The 26,420-nt window shown below is 39.4% G+C and overlaps 1 protein-coding gene across 1 annotated transcript in view; it reads right to left on the bottom strand.

The window, feature by feature from the left end:
- TPH2 (tryptophan hydroxylase 2) overlaps positions 1 to 26,420 on the bottom strand; it is a 92,000-nt gene that overhangs the window by 26,274 nt on the left and 39,306 nt on the right. Inside the window, exon 8 of the mRNA XM_050749279.1 lies at positions 12,126 to 12,252. Within this exon, the coding sequence (XP_050605236.1) occupies positions 12,126 to 12,252 (127 nt within the window). The remainder of the gene's footprint in view (positions 1 to 12,125; positions 12,253 to 26,420) is intronic.

The following is a 26,420-nucleotide window of genomic DNA, read 5'->3' as shown; positions in this document are numbered from 1 at the left end:
CTACTGCAAAACTTGATCGCAATGGTTTCTGCACCTATCCTGATAATCCTGCATAAAGTCTTCCTTACCATTCTTTAACAAGTGTTATGAATAATCTTCTCTTCAACCTCATCCAGCCAGTAAGTGACAGAACCTGGGTATAAACCCAGGTAAGTTAACCCCAAAACCTGCACTCGGAATTACCCACTATACTATACTGCCTCACTAGCAGGTGCCTATAGTGCACAGCTCTGGAAAGCTGCGTAGTGTCATATACAGTAGAGTTCACTATTTTGTGGATTCCACTTTCCCTTTTACACCCTACCTGTTTGAGTGTCTGCAACCAAGTGCAGTGGGAGAGCTTTAGAATACTTTTGCTACTGGCAGATGTATATTTATGATCTAAACTCAAAATTAGAACAATGAAAGGGGCAAGTATTGATTAGACTGGATGAAAATAGCTCTCACTAATGGGGACAGAACTAAAGGAAAATTTGAAGATTGAGGAAATATGTGTGGAAAACAATTATTTAATTAAAAAGTGGTATCTGCTCAATTTTTTCTCAAAACAAAGAAGGAAAAGCAAACAAAACTCATTAGTCACAGATAATGTTCACTAAAACACTTTGCAACTTAGTTGAGTGGAAGTCACAAACCCCACATTTCTAGAATATACCCAATTTATTCTTTCCTCTGTAGATATAAAAGACAAAGACTCTCCTGACAGCACAAGTGTTTGATAAATGGATGCACACCTCCATGCTCCTTTTTCCAATGACAGAACTTCCATTCACTAAGTTCTTATTTGACTTGGCAAAATGACTTTTCAGAAAAACTAGAAGACTATATGCCAAAATGTTGAGTGTTTATTGCTGCTGTGATAGTGTAAGTGATCTTTATTTTCCCTCCTTATCTATGTTTTAAAATTTTCTACAATAAATATATATTACCTTTTTAATAAGAAAGAGGAAAAAAGGCTTTTGTGAAGACTTTAAAGCCCCCTCAGTAAAGAAGTCCCTGAGTCACCCTGCATCAGCCTCCTCTTCGTTGCTGAAGAGATGATTTTTTATGGACATTCTAAAGGACAGACTTTCAGATCCTGAAAAAAATGATGAGCACCCCCCTCACAAGGTGATTCATTCCTCCCAAACCGAACAGCATTTCTTACTTACCCCTAGTCTGGATTTAAGCCCTCAAATGACAGCATTTCCTTTTTCTAGGAGACATTTCCCCAGTGTGAAATTCACCCATCAGAAATAGTCCAGAAATGCCCATCCTTACTAAAGTGACAAGCCTATAAAACTCTAAGCAAATTGCAATATTTCTAAGAAGAGAGCAAAGAGATTTCTAATCACTGTGTGTTCAATCTCATGTCGTGTTTCTTATTGTGATACCATTCATTGTGGTGGCTCATAAAGTACAGTAATACATTTTACATCTACTAAATGTATTCTGGGTTTTTATATCACAGTTCAGAAGAATAGCTTTAGAAATCCTTTTGACTCCTTTATTTGAAAACTACATTTGTGGAATGGGGTAATTAAATCCCTATAGTTTGATATAACATTACCTCTGCTATTCTAGCTCATAAAAAAATCCCAACCATCTTCTTTCTGCTTTTGCTAGAAATGGAATTACACCACAGATATTTCTGTTGTATTACAAGTCTAAGATTTTGAGAGCCTACTCCACTGTAGTTAAACCAGAAAACTCTTTCTTTTGTATATCTTTATGGAAACTGAAATGACTGCAGAAATCTGTGCTTGATGAATGTATTCTAGCTTACTTTGAGAAGAAAAAGTAAGAAGGCCTCAATGTCAGGACTTTTGAATTATGGGAAGAACTAGAGAATTGGAGGACTTAAAATGACTTTAAAATTATATATCCAATAACACACCTCCTTTGATGCAGTTAGAATTTTTGGTAATGGTGAGAAGAAGTATTTCCAGACCTGAGTATGATGTAGATAATGTCATATGTACATCACTGAAGTATGCCATCTCCTTTACCCCTTATTCAACACTGGGTGGTAGAAGAGTATCTTCGTTTGAAAGATGACATATAATTTGTTGCTTTGGGCCTAAGCTGAGCACAAGGTTAGGAAGTAACAAATCTAACACTTAAACCCAGCTGGGCTAACTTCAAGTTCAGATTCTTTTCACCACATTGCACCACACCACATACTGCACATCAAACATCCCGAATAGCATCTTCATCAAGCTCGGATGAGTGCTGAGAGATCCCAGCTGTTGACCATGGTGTTTCTACACGGACAAAATGAAGTGTGTGCAGAGAATAGTGGGTTCAGCACCCAACTCAGCACATGAACAGAGAATAAAGAGTTACCAAGGTAGTCCTATCTTTATGAGTTTCCAAATATCTAAAATAGGATTGTGTTGCTTTGTTTCTCATCTGCAGTTATATGATGGCTCTCTGAGAGCCCTAGCATACAGTTCTAAATAACAAAGAAAGACTTGAGTTGCAAAAATATATAACTATTCCAGATTGCAAATATATTTGTTTCTGAACATAGTGGGCAATGCAGAGCTCCTGTTTGTTTTTGCAATTCCAGATGACTGTGGTGTTCTCATCATAATATAAATAGATGGCAAACACCTCCTAATGGCAACAACAAATATCATAAGGGAAACATGCACATATGAGTAGAACAAAACAGCCTGGGCTACAATATCAAAGTTCTCAGGAGAGAATTAGTCAGCAGGAAGTGTGGTAGAGCACCCAGGTAGAAAAAGACCAAGAAAAGGTAGTGGTGAAAATACTGAAAAAGGACAGAAGTTAAGGTGTATGTGAGTAGTTAAAGAATTCGAGTGCTTCTTGCAAGATGCTACTACCCTTCTATATGCACAGCAGACATAAAAGTGAAAGTAATGACTTGGAATAGATATTATTAACTTTTAATTAAGTTACTCTTAGAAATAACACACAAACTGATCATCCACACAAACATCTCAATTAAGAATGTATAAAAGTGCATTTCTCCCAGCCCTTTGTCAGCTTTGTATCAAATGATCCAAACAGCTGAACTAGTTCAAAGACTCTACATGGAATAAATAAGCCTGAGGCTTATTTCAAGCTTTCTGTAGAGATACTAAAGCGGTCATTTTTAATGTCATCCATGTTCAGAAAGAACTACAGCTGTGCGTAAGTCTTTCAGCATCCAAAGATTCCCCATCCCCAGCCAGGTAGGCAAAGACAAGAGGGACCAGGAAACAAGTTAATATCCTCAGCAGGCAGGAAAATATTAATTAGCAATTTATAAACTAAGGTTACCTTTATAATTACACTCCTAATATAAATTATAGTTGATTATCAGTTTAAGACTGACTGTACATTTCATTACAACTCTCAGCATGAGAAAGTCCTGGTTATCCTGAAAATTCAAATACACGTGATTCATGACCACCAAAAGCCCCAATCAATGCAAATTCTTTTACTTGGAACAAATAAATTATTTGTTTTAATCAAGGAAAGTAGAAACAGAACCCTGTATTATTAATTTCCTGACACTTCTTTCCTGCAAAAAATAAACTAAAATAAAATAGCTGACGGTCTGGTCAGGTTCACAATGAATTTCATCCTTTCAAAAAACATTCTAGATTTATACCTCCTAAAATGTGTTTACTGGAATACTAAAAGCTTGGGATGCTAATATGCATTTCATAAAAAGAGACCACTGTGACCATATAATGTATTTTCTTTCTTTTTGTTTTGTTTTGTTTCTAAGATTTGTATTACTTGTCAAGTGCACTCCATAGCAATCAGTATCTAAATGTTTAGGGTTCTACCCTTGCCATTATCAGAGCTCAGATGTAGCCACGGTTCTTCCACCCTTTCCTGGTCAGATAAAGAACCAAATTCTAATTTACGATTACAGTGTATTCTCATTTTCTCTGTCTGTCTCTCGTTGTCTCTTTCTCTTCCCCTTCTCTCTTTCTCTGTCTCTGTCTCTCTCCCCCTCGCTCATCTAGTGACATCTGTAGTTCTGCTTATAACTGTAAGCACTGGCCACCGTTTCTTTGTCGGCTGGGAGTAAAAACAGCCAGACCCTCTTTGCATGGCATTTATCTTTTTCTAATATTATTTTTGATTGACAAATCATGGTTGTATATATTTATGGGATACAATGTGATGTTTTGATATTTGTATGTGACGTGGCATGATTAAATCAAGTTAATTAACATGTCCGTTTATCTCACTTACCTACCTATTATTTTTATGGTGAAACATTTGAAAATTACTCTCTTAGTTATTTTGAAATATACATTATTATTGACTATAGTCACCCTTCTGTGCAATAGACCTCAAAACCTATTCCTTCTATCTATCTAAAACTTTGTACCCTTTGACCAACAATTCTCAAGTTTACTTTTTTTATACTTTAACATTTCCAAAATGGAGCTTCATCTTACAATATCAAAAATTTTGCTAACTGAATCTTTTTCCTTCTAAAAAAAAAGCCACTATTAAATTAACACTATGTTTTACAACCAATGGCACCTTCGAATGGAGGAGATATGGTAAGTTTAGAAAAATAAGTTTTTATCACTTTTGGAGATTCATTCCACATATTATGTTATTAAAGGTTCTAAGAAGTTTGTAATCCCAGCACTTTGGGAGGCCAAGGTGGATGGATCACCTGAGGTTAGGAGTTCGAGACCAGCCTGGCCAACATGGCGAAACCCCATCTCTACTACAAATATAAAAATTAGCCGGGCATGGTGGCACATGCCTGTAATCCCATCTACTTGGGGGGCTGAGGCAGGAGAATCGCTTGAACCCGGGGGTGGAGGTTACGGTGAGCTGAGATCATGCCATTGCACTTTGGCCTGGGCAACAAGAGAGAACTCTGTCTCAAAAAAAAAAAACAAAAACAAAAACAAAAAAAAACACGAAGCTGTTTATTTAAGCTAGTGCTGTCCAAATACATTTGCCCATGGGTCCCTCCTTTTACAGAACTCATAATACCATTTCATAAGGCCATAAGTCTAACATTCCAGGAACCGGTTCTGGGAAAGACTCCTTATTCCCTCATTACCCTTAGCCAAGACTCCTCTCATCAGCATTACCAAGACCCAGTAACAGAAATCCTTCAATTAGAAAGTGAAGGTAACCATGTTTCAGGGTTGACAGAACTGAATGGATCACCTAAAACTCTTGTGGAGGAAAACTTCCAACTGGGCCAGAGGCCGATTTATTCTGCTTTGGAAACATCTGTGGTGTATTCATACTGATTGCTTTCCCCTACAGATGATTCACAGCTTTGTCTGTTTCAAATGCCTTTATGATATGAGAAATGAATAGACTGAATTGAAGCCATCTGCATCATAGGATGGGTTGTACTGTTTGACAAAAGATGCCCCTTTACATTTTCTAACATTTGGGGGAAGGGAAATCAATATATTTCAGGGACTAGTTCCTAAATTCATCTGATCAGTAAATTTCTGTTTGTGTATTTGTATAAAAATAAATAATGTAAGTCGTATGGAAAAACAGCAGACAGAAGAGGATGAGAGCAGAGACACAAAACAGAAGCAATGACGTGGCTCTCATAGATGCAAAGGTCTGTTTACAGGGCTTGAATAAGTCATAAATACACTCATCTCATACTGCATGATATTTATCTGGTGATATCCTGTTCATCCAGTTGTTAGAAAATCAGGCAAAATATGGAAATAAGGATGAAAGATTACTATGTGCCTTTTGAAAGACATACTCTCCTATTGTCTAATGGATCTGCATGTCTAAAATGTCACCCACCCTTCCTGCTACCAAAGTGTAGTCCTTGAACCTGCAGCATCAGCATCATGTGAGATCTGTCAGGTGCCGAGTCTCAGGCCTCACTCCAGACCCACTCTATCAGAATCTGCACTTTAAAACGATCCTCAGGTTACTTCGTATACAACACAGTTTGAGAAGCACTGATCCAAGGGATATAATCTTTGTCTGACTTCCTATTTATTAGGGTCCACAGACTGTAAAGCTCAATGTTAATTTGTGAAGATCGATAAATTGCAAACTATTTTGTCCACTAGACATGCAAATAATTTCTGCCCAGTAGAAAAGACAACCTCAAGGTTATAGTTTTATTGCCCTGCAGAACATTAACCATTTTGCATCTTATTTCAAGATTCTTTCCTTCAGTGACTATATATTCTTGGTTCCTCAAATTCTTCTTTGAACTAGATTTACCATCCTGCTTTTCCCTCATTAATGGGTTTTAAATAAATATTTGACACATGTTCAGTGCATATGTATGAGAGTCGTTGTTTGTAACAGGTTTAAAGTTATAACTCACAAGCAGTCACCTCTCAACTGCAATAAGATACTTATCTCTACTGAACACTGTAATAGCTGTCTTTTCTTAGAAAAAATATTGTGCTGTCCAGAAAACAGTAATTGAGAATGTGCAATGTGATATAAAGAAGAATCTAGCATGGGCTTGTCCCTCAAGGATGGTCTAGTCTAAGGTAGAATTTAACCGTAGATACAAGGACAGAGAATTGAGAGCCTTGTAGTTCTGTTTCAGCTTTTTGCAGACACCACTCGCAGCCAAAGAACATTTTGTCTTGTTTCAGTTTTTGAATTTGAAGCCCTTTAGCATAATACATATTCTCCAGTTGTCCACATGCTCTAATACTCCTTATTTTCTTATATCAGGCTATTTCACACGTGTGTGCCACCTAGCTGGCCACTGAAGTAACATTTAAGTTTACCACTCCTAACATACACACTAATCTATTAAATTCACTTCCACTAGTGCTACAGTGGTAAATAGCTGGTCTCAAAAGTATAACACACTCTAAGCAGCCTTTATTGGGAATATTTTTGCATATCTATCACACACAGACCTTGGACAGCCATGATGAGTATGAAGAGAGTAATGCTGCCACAACCAGTGGTCTTATTTATTATCCACCAGAGGGCAATTTATTTACATGTATAACAATGCACTTGAAATACATTTTCTAAGTATTGTCATCAATTTCTTCAGATACAAAAGAGTTCATTTAAATGGTTCTCGGGGCATAGAAACCATTGCCCCCATTAAACAGCAGAGATAGCTTTATTCTCAAAACTGAGCACTATTAAAATGTCAAAATAAATATTCTATAGAAATATAGCAAGGAGATAGAGTAGCCATAGGCAATATAGTCTAGTACCTTGGAAAATCAGACCAAGAAGTTCAAAAGCTGCTTTGGACAAAGAGTTTGGCATTGCCGATTAGTCCTAGTGGAGGTTATTTTCTTCTTTAGATGGATTTGTTGATAGTACATCACAGAAAGTTATTACGTGTCTGCTTTCACTAGGCATGACTCTCTTTTTCCTAAGTGCTTAAATTCACTAAACAAGGAAAAACAGGCACTATAGAAACAGAGTCATTAATAATATAAATCTCGCCTAGAGTTAAAGAGTAATATGGCCTGTCTCATTGTTCTGCATAAATAGTGATTTCCATGGCTTTCCATTTGTCCTCTCTATAGATTTTTCTCCTTTGGTGCATCTCATTGCTCATTTTCCTCTACTTCTTCAGAAGACTTAATGTCAACAACTTGGAGGAAATCAGCTAATAATACCTCTATTTCTCCTCTGGCCTTGCTAGCTACCACTATCCCCCTGCCATGGACTTTTTATCCCTGCCAGTAAGACCTGAGCTCTTAAACTTTTTGTTTCTGCAAGTGGGTCATTAAATTTGCCTTCTAGTTTCAGTATATGGCTTGAGGTTCATTAATATGCATGGTATCCAACAGGTTATTTATGCCAGGGCTTACTTTGAAATTGCCTGGTTGGAATCTGTGTGTGTGTGTGTGTGTGTGCGCGCGCGCGCGCGTGTGTGTGTGTGTGTGTTTTCCCCCAAGACTATCTTCTGGCAATTTTCTATTCACTTTGTTCTTAACTGATGGATGGTATGTGGCTCTTGAAGTCAATAGCAGTTTTAGTATCATCTCAGGAACAATCTCCCTTAGCCTCCTCACACTGTATGAGGTTATCCTCCTCCATACTCTCCACATAATACAGAAAAAGCCTTCCAAATTTCTCTTTGGTCTGCAAAACACTATTTGAAGTAAATGGGCAGTCTATAGAATTGGGAAAATTTGGAACTGGAAGGTTCATGAGAGAGAGAAAGTCAGAGTGAGTTGGGGTGGGAGCTCAACCAATATAAAAGAAAAGAGAAATGAGTGAATCAGGCAAAACCATGGTGAGGCAAACACCCAACCCTACTCCATCCCAAATTCTTCACTGCATTTAAAGTGTTTATGTTAAGTCCTTTGCAAGTTTACGCTTTTTTTTAAGCTTTCAAAATCATCATAAGACTGCAGGTAGGTTGACCTCCTTGGTGGACACTTGATCCTTCCTACCCATGACCTATACAGAGAAGACCATCTCTTCCGGCTCCTGCCCCCTATCCTGAAGCCCAGCCTCCAACACTGAACTCAGAACTCACTCACACACGGTGAATATTCAGCTAAATCCATTTCTTCTACATAACTACTCATGTATATAAATAAAAAATAATATTGACTCTGGGCTTTTTGTATTTTGGAGTACTAGACTGTGAGTTTCTTGAAGAAACTACCGCTCTTTTTTTTCCCCTGTCCCTACCTCATGGTAGCTAGGATCCTTTAGCCATTTAAAGAATACCTGGTAGCTTAAATTGACTTTTGCAAAAAAGCAGGTACATTTCAGGGAAAGGACAATAAAAGAGAGAGGGAGAGAAAGAGAGATGGTGAAACATGATTAATGGCCTAATGTTCTCTACCAGATGGAAGTGTTTTTAGCTGTTGAAGCTCAAGCAACCCAAGGCCAAGAGTGTTGGAGTTATCCTAAGGAATGTAAGCTCCTAAAGAAAACTTACTCATCCTACAAATTGCTGGCCTAGTAAAATAGATTTCAAGGTATGAGTATTCGTTTTTTCCAGAAAGTGTAAAAGTAGAAACAAAGAGTAATGATCCTATAAAGATTTTGATGCCCTAATCCCCAGAACCTGTGAATATGTTACCTTTGCAGATGTTGATGATGGCCACATATAGAGAGATGGGAAGATTATCATAAATTATCCGGGTAGGCCCAATCTAATCACAGAAGCCCTTAGAAGCACAGGACCTTTCTCAGTCTTGGTCAGTGAGAGAGAGAGATGTGACGACAGAAACAAGATCGAAGAGATGCAGCGTTGCTGGCTTTAAAGAGGAATGAAGAAAGCCATGAGCCAAAGAATGAAGACCGCCTCAAGAAGGTGGAAAAAGCAACAAAACGGATCATGCCCCAGAGCCCCCATAAAGGAACACAGCCCTGCCAAACCGGAGAGATTATTCTGACTGAAACTATTCCTCTATTCCCTCTTTCACTCTTCTCCACTTGACTCTCTTTTCTCATCTTTAAAGATTCAGTACAAACTTCCTCTTAAAAAATCTGTTTTGTCGATATAAGCTATAATTTTCCAAAAAAGTGGGGAGGACAATGTCATATTCCTTATAAGTGTAATTTGAATGATGGAATTAATTAATCATAATTTGATGGACTATAAAAATAAAGGACAATAAAACAGTATTCATGTCACTGCTTTTAAAAAAGAGATTAACAGGCTAGGCGCGGTGGCTCACGCCTGTAATCCCAGCTCTTTGGGAGGCCGAGGCAGGCCGATCATGAGGTCAGGAGATCGAGACCATCCTGGCTAACACAGTGAAACCCTATCTCCACTAAAAATACAAAAAAAATATTAGCCAGGCATGGTAGCGGGCACCTGTAGTCCCAGCTACTCAGGAGGCTGAGGCAGGAGAATGGCATGAACCTGGGGGGCGGAGCTTGCAGTGAGTCGAGATTGCACCACTGCACTCCAGCCTGGGCAACAGAGGGAGACTCTGTCTCAAAAAAATAATAATAATAAAAATAAAACAAAAAAAGGATTAACAGCACTCATGAGGATCCACCTACATTTACATTCATAAACTCCTGCTTTTCTTCTTCTCCTCTATTTGGATGCACATGTTCACATGCACACATGCACACACACACACACGCACACAAGTCAGCTCCACACAGCCTGGCCATCAAGTATCAGTTTATGGCTATTCAAAGTCAGACAAGTGAGCAATATATCTTGCTCCGTGATCAAGGGTATAGACGGAAGGGAGTCAAAGAATGAAACCAGAAAATGTCAAGGCAAGTCTGAAAGGCACAGAAAAGGTTCCAAAACAAGGCATTTAAAACCAGAACCAAGGTTTCAGAACTAAACAACTCACGATATGGTGGTTTTAAAATATATCCACAAATACTTTGCCAATCCTTTTTCCAAATGGTGAAAACTAATTCCACTCCAGTTGAGTGTGGGCTGAAATGAGTCCCTTCTAATGAACAGAATATGGCCAATGTGAACAGCATCTGATCAAGCCACAAAAGATATCACAGCTTTCTCCTTGCTCTCACTCTCTCTCATCACTTGTGGAGGATGCCAGTGGCCATGTCATAAGTAGCCTAAGGAGAGACCCACACAGTGTGGAACTGAGGCCTCCTGCCAATAGCCACATGAGTGAGCCATTTTGGAAGCCAATTCCCAAACCTTCAGACAATTACAGGCCCAGCCAGCATCTTGACTACAACCTCCTGAGAGTCACTGAGCCAGAACCACTCAGCTAAGCTGCTTTCAAATTTCCAACCATAGAAATTATGATATAACAGATGTTTGTTGTTTTAAGCCACTAAGCTTTGAGATAATTTATTATATCATGATGGATAGCCAATATACATGAGATACAATCCTTATACCAGAAGTTACACATTGGAAGTCAAGATCTAGATTCAGTCTACAAATATATTTTCTTCAGCTCATAATAGTGGGATTTTTTTTAATAAGCCAACATTTAAAAATCATTACATTTCATTTTGAAATCTAGATTGCCAGTCTCTCTAAAAAAATTTAGGAGATTTCTAGCAACACAAAGTCCTGCATCCCACCTCTGGTAACAAGCAGTGAAAGCTGAGCACCTGCTATACAAGAGACACGCTGTCCCTCGTCCACCACAGCCACCACCAGAGACTATTCATCTCCATACTGACCCCAGAGGTCCTTGCCATTTAGATGGCTTCTGCATTGCTATTTAACTTTTAGTTGAGAAATATTTCCCAGTTCCTATATCTTTATCAAAAGTAGGAAACAAAAGATGTACTGAAAGGTCTGTGTGTTTTCAAGAAATCCAGGAGAAAACTTATTTCTGAGCGGAAATGAAGAATATTCCTGCATATCAAATATGCCACTGTTGTGTACCTGTGCTGAATACATACAGTTTAAGAACACATTTTTCATCCCCTGGTGGTTTTGCTCACTAGGCTAACTGACTGGTCCCTGTAGGTAATGGGTTGGCTAAAACTGCTTTTTCTCTTCCTGGACCCTTAGAAATGGAGCTAGGGTAAGGCATATGAGCATGTTAGATCTGGTCCTTCAGCATCTAAAGGTAGCAGCCAACATTAGACCTTTCCTCTCATATTGCTTGTTTTCAGAAGAACTTCAGTTTTAGGAAGATACTATAACATCCATTAAATATTTTTCTGGCTTTGTACTTAGAATAATTGTTGAGCCTGAGTATGTTACTGGTTGTTGACTCAAATTATGTCTGAGTACAACCATCTAAAATAATCAGAGATAGTTTTAGGTGCAACCCCTACTTTATCATAAATGCATGCCTTTTACTATTACTAATATTTCTGTGAGGGTCAGCAAACCACAGCACACAGGATAAATCTGGCCCACTACCAGCTTTTATAAATAAAGTTTTATTGGGACACAGTCACACTCATTTATTTACTTTTTTGTTGTCTGTGGCTGCTTTCATACCACAGTGGCTGAGCTGAGTAATTCTGACAGAGACCTTACAACCCACAAACCTAATATGTTTACTATCTAGCCCTTTATCTCTAGCTGACCCCTAACAAGAATGATAAAATACAAATGTTTTGGTGGTCAATAAGCTGAGAACTCATTGTGCTTCAAAAGAATACAACACAGGAAAAGGTAAGTTCACCATGCTTTCTCCAGAAAATTTACCGATAACTCATAGTCAATAACCCTGAAGCTTTCTTTACCTTACAAATGGACATAAATATAACTGGTTTTAAGTTGAAAATGAACTCACCGTGGCTAGTTTCTGAACATCTTCATCTGATGCTCCCAGAGACGCCAGACCTATTTCTTGTGAAAACTGAGCAAACTTAGGATCCGCAAGTAGTGGAACATGTCCCAAGAGTTCATGGCATGTGTCTCTGACAAAGACATCACAAAGACATGTTGTATAAGAAGCTTTAAATTACCACTGGTAGAACACAACTTAAAATCCTAAATAAGACCTTGTCACTATAATTAATTAGTTACTATAGTTCATCAATCCTTGGACTTTTTAATCATTTTAATATGTCTGAAATCCCAGTGCATCTCATAATCAACAGCAATTAAAACATATGATATATAATATTTTAATAACATAAAAGCAACTACCATTTTCAAGTTCTTACTATATGCCAAGTACATGGTAGGTGTTTTGTTGTATGCATTATCTCTTTTATTCTCAAAATAACCTTAGAGAATTGAAGTAACTTGTTAGCACAGGATCCTGTAGATCACGGATAGGAAAACAACAGCCATGGTCCAAATCTGTTCCATTGCCTGTTTTTGTAAAAAAAAAAGTTTTACTTGAATATAGCCATGCCCATTCACTTGTGTATTACCTGTGGCGCTTTTGACCACACTGCAGAGTTGAGTAGTTGTGACTGAGATCATAGAGCCAAAATAATTAATTAGCTGACCCTTTTCAGAAAAAAAATTGCTGTTTCTTGCCATAGATAGTGAGGAAGGCAAAATTGGAATCCAATTTGTCATGATTTTTAAACTTTTGCTGTTAACCCTTAAGTTGTACTGCAACTCTGTTACACTTTGCCAGGCAATGGGTAACGGGAGAGGATTCTATTGTCATCATCATCAAAGTAGCTTTTCCAGTAGATGATTTATACCTCTAATATAAGCAACTTTCTCGTGATAACACACTATAAGAATCTCCCAGTTCTCTGCTTTGGTTAGCCTGAACTAGGTAATAATAGAAGCCTGGAACCCCTCTCATTTGTCTGAGCTTTCATTTGGAGCCAGATAAGTGGGCAAAAGACAGGTATCTTTCACAACAATACAAGGCAGATGCCTTCCTGAGTCATTGCCATGAATAATGAACTGTTCCATGATACCAAGCTGTAATGGAATGAATTCCCCTATGGTTGTCTGGGAATGGATTGAGATGCAGGAACATTTTAAATTACTGACCAAAAAAAACACCAATTACCTAGGTAGTAATTAAAAGATATTTTTGATTTCACTTGTACTCCTCTGAAATCTATCACTTCAAATAGGTGCTAGAATACAAATACCAGGTGCTACCATTATCACAATTATAAAGTATGTTGGATGGTCACACAGTTGAAGCAAATGAATGATGGTCAAGGGCCAAGATTGATGCCCACATAAAATAGATAGCATCACTCAATCACTCAATCAAAAAGTCTTATTCTCACAACCCAAACCATATCCCCAACCTTGGCCAGTTACTTCATAGAGAGCAGGTTGAAAGGGCAGCCAATTGAGAATAGTGAACAGGATACTGAAACAAACTCCAAATTCATCCCTTGTCAACTGTGTCAATAACTTCCTTTTTTGTACATGAACTGAATTGAATTTGTTTTTTTAAAAAAAAAGGAATATGAGGTTGTTATTCTTCAATCGCATTGCTTATGGCAAAGAAGCAGATGCACTGGATTTCAGGGTATAGGGGCATTTAAATGTAATCCAAGCCCTTCATTTTACATATGAAGAAATGAAAAATAAAGAAGAGAGAGAGAATATACTGAGCTCCTACTATGTACCAGGTAATGTGCTAAATGTTTTCAAGTCACATTGGTAACTGAATCTTTCCTTACGTGTTTTATAAAGGAATAATAAATATAAATAAGAGAAGCTTTATTATTCCAATTTAACAAATGAGGAAGCTAAAATTTAGTAAATCTAAGAATCTTTTCCTAAGCTACCACATTTTTAGCAAAGACAGAGACAATTCTTTTCTTTTAATCAGGATCTCCCTTTGTTGCCCAGGCTAGAGGACAGTAGTGCAATCACAGCTCATTGCAGCCTGGACCTCGTGGGCTCAAGCAATCCTCCCACCTCAGCCCCTCAAGCAGTTGGGACTACAGGCACATGCCACCACACCTGGCTAATTTTTTGTAGAAATGTCAGGGGTGGAAGTTGGGGGGGGGGGTTCCTCACGATGTTGCCCAGGCTGGTCTTGAACTTCTGACCTCAAGCAATCCTCCCACCCCGGCCTCCCAAAGTGCTGGAATTATAGGCATGAGCCACTGCACCCAGCCCAGAGACAAGGTTCGAAATCAAATTTTTTGAACTCCAAACCTACACTCTTTCAGCTCTCTGTTGTTTCAATTTGTAGATATGGTGTAAGCAAGAAAGGGGCTGGGGCGTACATAGCTTAGGCCATAGGAAGAGAGTTTAGTCAAGCTAGCTAGCACAAGTAAGAAATGTAGTCAGTATTTCCTAAGTCTCTTTTCCTCCAACTCAGTGCTTCTCAACTTTCCAAATCACTTGAGGAGTGTTTTAAAAATACAGAATGACTAGGCCCTGCCTTAGACTAATTCAATCAGGCTCCCTGAGATAAACCTGAGCATTTTTTTTAAACTCTCACCAGGTGATAATAAGACACAGCCAGGGCTGAGATTCACTGTCATAACTGATGACTCTAGGAGCTCTCCTAGCAAGCTTCAAGCAACCAGTACTTAAAACTACAACTGAATGTGATTATGTAATTGAGAGCTGCTCAAGTTTAATCCCACTAAAATTACATCATGATACTGAAGAATAATGAAAGGTGGTGACTGAGAGGTAGATGGGTAACTAATTCCTTCTCCATGTGCATTTGATTCAGTTAGAAGTCCAATACTTCTAAGCCGGGAGTGGACCCTATGGACTCATTCTTCTGATCAATTTTTTAAAAGGTCATGCCGCCTGCGCCAATATTGGAATTAAGATCAAGTAACCCACCATGGAAAAATCTGAACACCTCCATTGTAGCTCATGATGTAAACGCTAAAGAGCTCCCACTGATCCAGGCAAAAGATGTGGCAACAATAATTTTAAATTAGTCACTATGTCAACTCCAAGAAAATACTGAAGATGATGAGTATTCTCTCATTGCATAAACAAGATAAGCAGAAACTAAAGTAACAATTATAGTGAATGCTTACTATGAGCCAGGCACTGTGCTAAATGCTTCATAACGTAAGAAGAGAATAGGGTAGGTCAAAGCTACAGTGGTGTTAGATGCTTGGTGCAATACGGAATCTACCTTTGAACTTGTTAAATACTTGAAGAAGGCCAATCCAAAAGACAGTCTTCTGTCTACTTAGATACTAATGGAGTCCAAAAGCTTACTGGTAGAAGGTAAGGTGAAAAGTTAGCAGTTAGGAAAATACTAGAGATCCAAAGACATTCAGGAGTCAGTTCTCCATGGTAGAAAAAGGAGCTATCACCTGAGTGTTAAGATGTCATTATCAGAAACCTATAACTCACTAGCCAACTTAAGAACCTTTAATACCATCACAATGACAAAGTAATCTAACTACACAAAGAAGAGGATAAAAGAAGTTATAAATTTGGAAGAAAAGAATCATACAATACAGCAGAGTGAGTTATATTGTTTCATTAAGAATGAAAGCCTGAAGCGAGATGTCTAGCAGAATTATTAATGGAACCTCAGAGATACCCTTTGCTCTATTACAAGTAGAAATGATCATGCTGTATTTTGCTAGCTTGTGCCCTCTTCTCAGCTCCATTTCCATGCAGAGACCCTGAGAAAGACCTTCCCTTCAGATTCCTGAACAAAATGTGGACACAGTATGTCATGGGGCCAAGACTTTGAGCACCTGTATTTCAAGACCAGGAACAAGGTTATTATATTTTATGTCTTTGGTGAAACATTCTCAGAAATAAACACCATATTGTTCTCTATCCCACTGTCTTTGGCCAAGGTACATGTAGACAAAGGAAATTGAAGTGCCTGGAAACTCTTCAACCAGAGAGCAAAGATTTTTAACATTACTAATAAAAGCAATTCATTAACTTTCAAAAGTTTACATTTTTTAGATTCTCTGAGACCAGAGGAATTAGAAACTGAAGTGACCTCCACTGTTTGGGGCAGAAAGCGGTTCCAGGCTATGGGGAGTCTGAAGGAGACTGCAGACCGCAAAACCTTCTCTCTAACCTCTGTACCAATTAAGGTCCGCTGGGCTGAAATTATGCTATTAAACTTTATTTTACAAAGTGCAAATGCCACTGCGCTGGGTCCTGCATGTAAAGTAGTTTGAGATCCTACTTTGGTTGTATCATCCACAGCCGAACCCCTGAGTATCTAATTATGAACAGATTTCTGATGTGAGTTCACAACTATTGCCTTATCTCACCAGATCTCTCCAAAAAGATTCAATTATTTGGCCATAATTGCACCTGTCAGCACATGCTGCCTCCAATCTCTACATCAGCAAACTTTTCTCTTTTTAACTCCCATCGCTTTGATACATTTTTGCCTGAATAATGCTTTTTAGAGTCCTTTTCACAAACGTGCTCTGTTCACTGGAAATACAAGACCTTTCAAAGCTGTTAACACTGTAAAACATCATGTCTCCTTTTTATTAAAAAAAAAAAAAAAAGCAAGAGCTGATATCAGACACTAAACTTTTGCTGCTCTAAATTGGAATCTTCTCTGATAAGCCCTGCTAGGAGGATTCTAAAGCCTGCAGAAATAGGTCCACAAAGGAGCCTCGGTGAAATGTCTCTGGGAAATTCTTAACTCAGTCCAAGAAAGTAGCCATCATTTTGCTATGAAGAAATAAGGGTTCTGGTTATTAAGTTCAAATTCAAAATGAGTCTGGCATTTTTCTCCTCTTATCAGTTTTCAAAGCTGACTCCTTGCACTACATGTTGAACAACTCCTTTTTATTTCTGGTGTAAATTAAAGCCTTTACGAGGCATTGAGTGAGCGTCCAACATTTGCTTCCCATCCCAAATCTGCACATCTGTCTTTAAAAACGTATTTCTATAGGTTTTGTTTGCTCTAAATGACACAGAAGCCAACACTTTAGCTAAATCATGAAGAGAAGGAAAGGCAGATGAGTGGGAGAGATGGAAAGTTTGCATTAATAAAAGGAAGCAGGAGGATGAGCTGGGAGGCAAAATAGGGTGCGTTTTTCGGCTTTCACACAACATTTGGTGGGTAAATGCAAGTAATGTGGGATAACACACTGGGATGCATTGCAGACAGGTGACTTGGTTTGCTTTCATTGCATAAGATGATAAGGGGAATTAACTTGGTAGTGAGGCAACTTTCTCTCAGGGCTTGTTTTGGAGCCATATACAGAGTTTCTTTAGTTTCGATTTAAAATAGCATACTGTAAAATCTGACCCAGATAAGATTTTAGGCAATTCTTATGCTCACTCCTTCTTATATTCCTATCATAGTATAACTACAAAGTCACTTTTTTCTTTTTTTTTTTTTTTTTTTTTTTTTAAAGTCGGGCACCTGGATGTTGCCCTGGAGAAAATCTTCTTTGCTTTTTCCCTTAGGAATCACATGGGCGTGCACTGATGTTTCTCTTCTTTATTACAATTCTTTTAAGACTGGCAGATATTATAGTTGTCTTTCTTAAAATTTAGTTCATTGTGTGCCTATTTGTACCAGGTGCTATATTAGGAACTCGGGCTTAAAAGTAAACAAGGCATAATCTTAGAATAACTCCTAGCAAAAGTCACCATCTGGTTTCAGAAAAAGGCAATCACATAGCAAGTACAAACTTTCCTGATGCATCAAAAGAAACAATTTCCAGTTCTTAGAGGGACCACAGAAAGACTGCAATGGAAATTCTGTTTGGTATGTCACTAGCTCCCTACTGATATAGCTTAGATATTTGTACCCAACCAAAATCTCATGTTAAAATGTAATCCCCAATGTTGAAGGTGGGGCCTGGTGGGAGGTGACTAGATCACGGGGGTGGATTTCTCATGAATGATTTAGCACCATCCTCTTGGTGCTGTCCTCAGGATAGTGAGTTCTTCCGAGATCTGGTCATTTAAAAGTGTGTTGCACACCCCCTCTAACTCTCTCTATCTCATTCCTCCTTTTGTCATGTGAAGTGCCTGTTCCCTTTCTGCCTTCCCTCATGACTGGAAGCTTCCTGAGGTCTCCCCAGAAACACATGCCACTATGCTTCCTGTGCAGCCTGCAGAACCATGAGCCAATTAAACCCCTTTTCTTTATAAATTACCCAGTCTCGGGTATTTTTTATAGCAATGCAAGTATGACCTAATAAACCCACCATTTCTGAAGTATTTCTTATTTCTTGGAGAAATAAGAGATATTTAACTTTCTCTCCACCTCTTCAAGTTCAGTGTATTAAGAAAGCAATATAACACAACAGTCAAAAGCATATACCCTAGTGTCAGACTTAAGTTCATCTCTCATATTCTTTTGTAGGCAAATTACTTAGAGCAGCACTGTCCAATGGGACTGTCTGCAACATTAAAAATGTTTTGTAGCTGTACCATCCAATATAATAGCCACTTGACACAGGTGTCTACTGAACACTTGAAATGTCACTAGTGCTACTGAAGAACTAAATGTGTACTTTTATTTAATTTTAATTAATAAATGTAGGTAACCACATCTTACCATATTGGACAGCACAGACATAGTGTTCTCTCATCTATAAAATGGAGATTGTAAGATTTCTTCTCTCTTATATTATTTTTTCTCTTATTGAGATGGAGTTTCCCTCATATCGCCCAGGTTAGAGTGCAGTAGCCCCATCTCAGCTCACTGCAAGCTCCGCCTCCCAGGTTCAAGAGATTCTCCTGCCTCAGCCTGCCGAGTAGCTGGGATTACAGGCACCCGCCACCACACTCAGCTAATTTTTTTGTATTTTTAGTAGAGACGGGGTTTTACCATGTTAGCCAGGCTGGTCTCAAACTCCTGACCTCAGGTGATCTGCCCATCTCGGCCTCCCAAAGTGCTGGGATTACAGGCGTGAACCACCGCACCCAGCCATCTCTTACATTATTAAACGATGTAGTAAGAGAATGCATGGAAAATCTTAGTTCCCATCAGTTAGGTATTATTATTCATTACATTAAATTGTATTTATATCTAAGCCTATCATACTTGAATAAGTTTTGCCCTTTGAGAAGGTACTTTTATCACTTAAGAAGGAGTAAGTTTCTCTAGGATAGAGATTAGGCCATGTTCATATTTGGGTCTGCAGTGCTTAGAAAAGCCTAGCACATAAGATATGCTCAATAACTGCTTTTTTAACTCAACTGAATAGACCAGGTGATGATGGGGCTCTATTGCTCCAAATAGAAGTGAATCCAAGTGAAACTCAAGTATGGTTTTCCTAATTTCCAGTGTCACATAAAGGCTTTGGACCAGAACTTGGTTTTGGTATTTTCTAGTTGTGTAACCTTAGGGAAATTACCTGACTTCTTTGAACCTTGGAATTGCCATCCGTAAAATGGTGACAATCCTGTTGACCTAAAAGAGATGAGTAGGATGATGCCAGACAAACAGAATGTGTTTGGGAAATGTCTGCTCCCTCTTTCCTTCTCTCTTGTGGTGGAGAGAGAAGATGTAATTCTCTACACGGTAGTAAAGAGGTATGAACAGTGATTACTTCTTTCTTGCATAAAATTCAATCATTTTGGATTTCTTCTTCTGAACTTGCAATTTAAAAATGCAATTACTCCTGGAAAAATTTCTCCCTGGTCATCTCAGTCTTCCACACCTGAAAATACATAATGAACTTCTCCCTGACTACAGAGCGCTGGAGGAATATAAATTTTGATTTGGGCCAGGTACTTCTGAGTGCTAATTTTGGATTATGGGCTCCACACAAGGAAAACAGAACTGGGTGCAGGGGTAGGGAAGAGTGACATAAGGAATCCTGCTTTGAATCAGCAAAAAAAAAAAAAAAAAAAAAAAAGAAGAAGAAGAAGGGTGGCTGAAGCATTGAAGCCTTATCCCAAGTCACTACAGAAAACAGCCTAAAAGAACAAAAACAGGGTTCCAGCAGACACTTAGATGCAATTTTGGTTTCACACTGCACATTTTAAATAATGTATAGGACTTTTAAAATGTAGAATGTATATTGTTAGAATGCATAAGCTCTTGAGACAAAAGACTCTATAAGAAGCCTCAGGGGTTATTTTTGCTTTTAGGCACTTCACAAAACTAGACACAATATTATGATTGAAAACTTGGGAGTCCAGGTCTAGGAACATGGCCTTGTAACTAAGGACGCACTGGAATTTTATGATGCACATTAGCCCTCCACATGAATTTAAGAGGTGCCGAGTAAGGGTGGACTTACTTGGTATTTTTATAAAGCTTTTTTCTCTCCAAAGATCAAAGTGTTATTTCATCATCGCTCACACAGGGAGGTTAAATGGCTTGCTGACAGTCACGCTGGGAGCTGAGAGTGGGGCCTACATTTCTAGGCAGGCAGGTCCTTCTGCCTGAGGACACAGCAGTCTCCTATCTGTATTACTGCCCTTTCAGAAGGTACTTTAGCACTTAAGAAGGAGTAAGTTTCTCCAGGACAGAGGTGAGGCCATGTTCATATTTGGGTCTGCAGTGCTTAGAAAAGCCTAGCATATAAGATATGCTCAATACTGTAGAGAGGTGCTGTCCCCTTCTTTTTCCCAGTGAGACAGCAGATGCCTCCTCCTCTTGATAAATGGGGCAGACCAACTGTGACCTTGTGAAGATCAAAGGAGAAGGTGGGCCTCCAAGGAACCAGGAAGTTGGGCCAAGGACTGGATGGAGCAGCACAGCACTAAACTATATAATAGCCATAAACAGTCTTATGGTTCTGGCAAATCAGGGTCACCAAATAAAAGTAAGGAAGTATCCCTTTCAAGGCCAGGCACAGTGGCTCATGCCTGTAATCCCAGCACTTTGAGAGGCCAAGGTGGGCCAATCACAAGGTCAGGAGTTCGAGACAAGCCTGACCAACATGATAAAACCTCATTTATACTAAGAATACAAAAATTAGCCAGTTGTAGTGGCGGCCCCCTGTAATCTCAGCTACTCAGGAGGCTGAGGCAGGAGAATCACTTGAATCCAGGAGACGGAGGTTACAGTGAGCCAAGGTCGCACCACTGTGCTCCAGCCTAGGCAACAGAGTGAGACTCCGTCTGAAAAAAAAAAAAAAAAAAAAGAAAGGAGTCTTTTCAAATCTCTTCTACAAAATGTACCATTGGAAAACAACAACAACAAAAATGCTATTCACCTTCAGCCTAGAAATAAGTTGTGAGTATTTCTGTTTAGTGTTACTGATTAACAAAATAGTGGCTAAGCCCACAGGTGCTGGTATTACTCCCGAATTTCAAACCCTGACTCACGTACTTACCAGCTATGTTACCTTGGGCAATGTATTTAACCTTTCTGTGCCTCATTTCCTCATCTATAAACTCAGAATAATAATAATAACAACGCAAAGTGTTGTAGTATTAGGTGAGTTCATCCATACATAACACAAAAAATAGTGTCAGGTGCTATTAACAGTAAACCTGTGTCCAGTTGATATATAGTAGACGTGTTTGTTTGCTATTCATAGTAAAAGTATTGTTGCTACTGCTGTTGTGGTTGCTGTCAAGATTATCTATGCTAGAGGATGGAAGGAGTTCAAGTATTTTCAGGTCTTGAGGCCACTAACATCTTAACTGGCCCTCAGTATAGCCCAAACCAGACTTCTCTTAAGTTAGAGGATGGCTACCAAACTGAGGGTATGTGCACCAGTTACAAAGCAGGAAAGGGAGGCCAGATGGGACCGGCTTTCTGGGAACATGCCATTTTCCAAGAATCACTGGTAATAATTCTGCTCTGCAATCCTGAGCAGCAAGAATGGTAATAGTGCTATGGAAGAAGCCAGGTGGATGAGCAGGAAGCTTGGCACCAGGTTCGCGTGTCCTATGGGAAAGAACAAGTTTAAGCTAAACACAGCTCGTGGGCATGCAGGTTAAACTCCATAAAGCTCTGGTTTATCCTCCCAGCTCTGCAGGAAGACCATGTCCTGAGATGACTTCAGCAAGGCCTGATATTAAAAACACCAACAACAGCCAGGGCCCAAGTCCCAGAACCTCTCAGGTGGGAACAAGGAAGAAAAGTTGGGAAAGAAAACTTCATATTTTTCCTCTCATTATGGACCTAGTGAGAGGCATCTGTTCAATCAAGACGGGAGCAACCAAGCTTTCCTAATAAGCAAGGGTTAAGCAAAAAATTCATTTACTTTACTTAGAAATGGATGAAAAATAGTGTCAGAAATAATTCACTTTTATTTTCCTTATAAAATTAAACAGCAGCAATTATAAGAAAAATCACCTGACTGCAAAGCCTTTAAACAGTTATATTTAAAAATAACATTAATTGCCTCTAAACTGGTCAACTGCAACAAAAAAGATGTTCCTTAACACAAATGTGTTTCATGGTATTATGGCAATATAAGTTGCAGTATTAGTCACTGGTGCCCTGAATTATTCCTCAATGCTGAAAGTTTGCTCTTTGATTTGAAAAGTGACACCGGCAGAAAAGAAGAGATGTGTGGAATAGGAACAACACAGCAAAGGATGCTGCCTTGGCATTAGAAATAGAACACCGCACCCATATATACCAAGCTGGCAGCCAGTGAAAAGAACTGTGAGTTATCGTTCCTACCTAGCAGACTGCGCCCCCACTTTGCCTTTTAAACAGACCACTGAGGCACCTGACCGTGAACCTTAGGGGCTCACACTCTGCTAGTTGCCAGGGTTTGTGCCATCTCTCTCTCTCTCTCTCAATCTCTCTCTCTCTCTCTCTCTTTCCTCTCTCTGCCTGACTCTCCATTCCGATCCACAGGACCCAGGGTTGAAGGAGGACTGCTTTCCTGATACACTGCACCCTCTCTGCCTCGGATCTGCAAGTAACCCTGTTCTAAAAGAAGATGAGGTGGCAGGAGGGCATAGCATGAGAGAGCGCACAATGGACTTCCCAGAGAGACAAAAATGAGATCAGGGAGATTGAGAACTTCTCAAGATTTTGTTCTGCCACTGTACACATGCCAGGCGATGCTCACATAGCCACATAACTTGGAACTCTGCATCTTTCCCTCTCATTCCAGTGAGTGAGAGGGAAGGTACAATTGGAATAACTGAATTTGGCCCAGTTGATTTTTTTTAAAGGAAATTATTTGCAAACTTCCTTACCCGATTAGTGAGAACATTGCAATCACAGCTGATCAAAGCATGCAGCCAGGCAATACTGAAATGCAGATTCATTGCCTCAGGCACTGCTCAAAGGGAGAAAAGGCAAAGAGTCCATTTCCTCTTCTAGCAGATCAGTGACCTTTCAATCCAGGCATTAATGCATAGAAAAGCAACCCCTCCCACCAGGAAAACCAGAAGTCACTAATTCACCAGGGGTTCTCTATTGTCCTCCAGGCCGGAAAACTTTCGCCCAGGAAACCAGTCTAATCTGCCATCACTGTTTTTTTCTTTTGATAGATTCAGGGGGTCCATGTGAAGATTTGTTACAGGAATATATTGTGTAATGGCAAGGTTTGGTTTCCAGTGTACCAGGTTTAGAGAAGTCAGAGCCTTTAAAATTGTAAAATGTAAAAAGAAGTCGAAGATATGCTTAAAATCCAGTGTGTGTTGAAAGCTGTGATGGCAAAATCCATTCTACCAGACTGAAAGCGAAAATAAAATTCTCTTTTCAGATAATGTCTTTTTTGTTGCTTCATGCTCCTTTCTACCTGGGTCTTCAGGGCTCACCTTTGTCTCATTAGGGCAGCCTCCACTACAACAGTTCAGCAATTGAAAGCAGCTATTTGGAAGCACAGTACAAGCACCAAACACAGTAGCCAAGCTGAACTTCATAAATTGGAGAATCTGCCCTCCAGTTGGTTTTCAATTGAGGAAATGGGATTTCATTACGAAGACAATGCCTGTGAAAGTGCTTGGGCAGGAAACATCCCTCCCAGTATAGTACCCATAGATTCAAACTATGTGGCTGAGAAGGGACAAGGATTAAAAAGATCTTTACAGAGAATTTTGTCTGCATAGTATATTTCTGGAAGGATGAAATGGAAACTAGTAGCAGTGGTTGCCTCTGGAGAGGATGCACTGGGTATCAAGGGGACAGAGGATGGAAAGAAACTCACTGTTCACAGTATATACCTTTTAGTGCACTTTAAATTCTGAATTATGCATATGTATTACCTATTCATAAAGTAATAATTTAAAAAACCAAATGAATGGCCTGTAATCCCAGCACTTTGGGAGGTCGAGGCAGGTGGATCACCCGAGGTCAGGAGTTCAAGACCAGCCTGGCCAACATAGCAAAACCCCATCTCTACTAAAAATACAAAAAATTAGCTGAGTATGGTGGTGCATGCCTGTAACCCCAGCTACTAAGGAGGCTAAGGTAGGAGAATTGCTTGAACCCGGGAGGCAGAGGTTGCAGTAAGCCAAGATTGCACCACTGCACGTGACAGAGTGAGATTCTGTCAAAAAAAAAAATACAAATGATATGAAACCCACAAAAAATAAAGGGCTTGTAAAAACAACCCCAAGTTAGGGAATCCCAAGTTTCCATCCTCTGACTTAGTCTCCTCTTATCTGTGTAGTCATAGGAGACTTGGGAGAAAAATAATTACTCAAATCTATTGTGGGTGCTTTGTATTCACTTCTGAGCTTATCATCTTTATTTGTAACTACGAGAAACTTCTCCATCTGGAGGTTCCAGCCATAGGCACTTCACAGACACCATACCCTAAACCCATCCTCCTCTTCCCTCCCTCTTTCCTTTTCTCTTCCCTCCAAGCTTGATCCCCCTCCAATATTCTCAGTCATTATTAGAAATGACTTTCCACTCAGCATCCCAAACAAAAACCTTAGCATTACCTTAGGGGCCCTCCCCTCATCTCAATCCTATTGTAGTCACTGGATATTGTTACTTCCATCTCTATGGTGTTAAGAGGGCATCAAATAGGTGCTCTCTTGTACTATACCTCTGACCTCACCTAGCTCCACACCTTATGAACTATATTCCTTCATAGAATGTGAGCTCCCCAGCCGGTTTTCCATGTGGTTCATTCTCAACAATTCCCCAGTCCTTACCCCAGTCATTTTTCTCCAATACACATACCTGACTATGCCTAAGAACCTTGGATAGCTCCTTATTGCCTACAGAATAAAGTCCAAATGTCCTAGTTTGACAAATGGTCATTTATAACATGGCCTGAAGATACATTTCATCCCTACTACATAAACTGTACCCTGGCTATTCTGGTCTAACAAGCCTTGCACGTGTATGCCTCTTGCGTGTCTCCACAACTTTGCACTTGCTGTTTCTCCTGACTTGGAAAGCTTCCCCTTCACTCCCCACCCAGCCTTGTACAAAAATGAAATTTCTGCTCATCCTTCCAGACCCCCACACAGGTTATACGTTCTCTGAAAAGACTTTCAGGACTGTGCCTTCCTCTGTGCTCTCCAGCACTTTGTACACACACTAATTATAACCCTAACCACACTATTTCCTAGTTATTTACGTTTCTATCTCTGCTGCCAGAATGTGAGCTGCTTTAAAAAAAAAAAAAAAAAGCTACTATATTTTATTTATCTCTGAATCCACTGCACCGCCCTGCTAGCATTGCACATAAATGTTTGCTGAATGAATTGGCCGAAAGTACTTTGGTAAAAATGCAACACAGTATCCTCTGTGGCTAACATCTCATTTCTTTGCCTCTCTCTCTCTCTGCATACCTATTGGCACGCTATCACAGGTCTCAGGAGGGCCAGTTATTCAATGGGAACTAACAAAGTGCCTTCTATTTGTAAACAGGGCCATTTGTAAACCCTCTGGGCTAGATTTAGAGATTGCCTTTCTAACTCTGACAATGCTTCTTTGAGCACTCACTCCACTGAAAGAAGCATTTCTTTTCCAAATGTCTGGGGTCCTATAAGTAACCTTTGTTTACCCTGAAAACACTTTCAGGGAAGCTGAAAAAAGCTTAAAAAAAAAAAAAAAATGTAGTGACCCGACGGGGACCTACCTGGACAGTGAGCCTTATGCCAGCCTAGGAAGAGGAGGGGTGCTTCAGAGATTTGACTTACCCTTGCTCACTTCCACTACCATCAGCTACGTAACTGTTTGAACCTCAAAAGCTTCTCTGCTCCCCAGTGAAGACCATGGCAACCCATTAACCACAAGTGCATTCAAGTAAAGCAGCATCATAAGCAAAGCGATACCCTGAGTGGCCTGAAGAACAGTGGGGTAAGATTAAAGCAAGGCACTCATTTAATG

Source organism: Macaca thibetana, chromosome 11, assembly GCF_024542745.1.
Source record: "Macaca thibetana thibetana isolate TM-01 chromosome 11, ASM2454274v1, whole genome shotgun sequence".
NCBI classification, from domain to species: domain Eukaryota; kingdom Metazoa; phylum Chordata; class Mammalia; order Primates; family Cercopithecidae; genus Macaca; species Macaca thibetana.
Note: the sequence above shows the minus strand (reverse complement) of the source record. Positions and strands in the feature narration are given on the sequence as shown.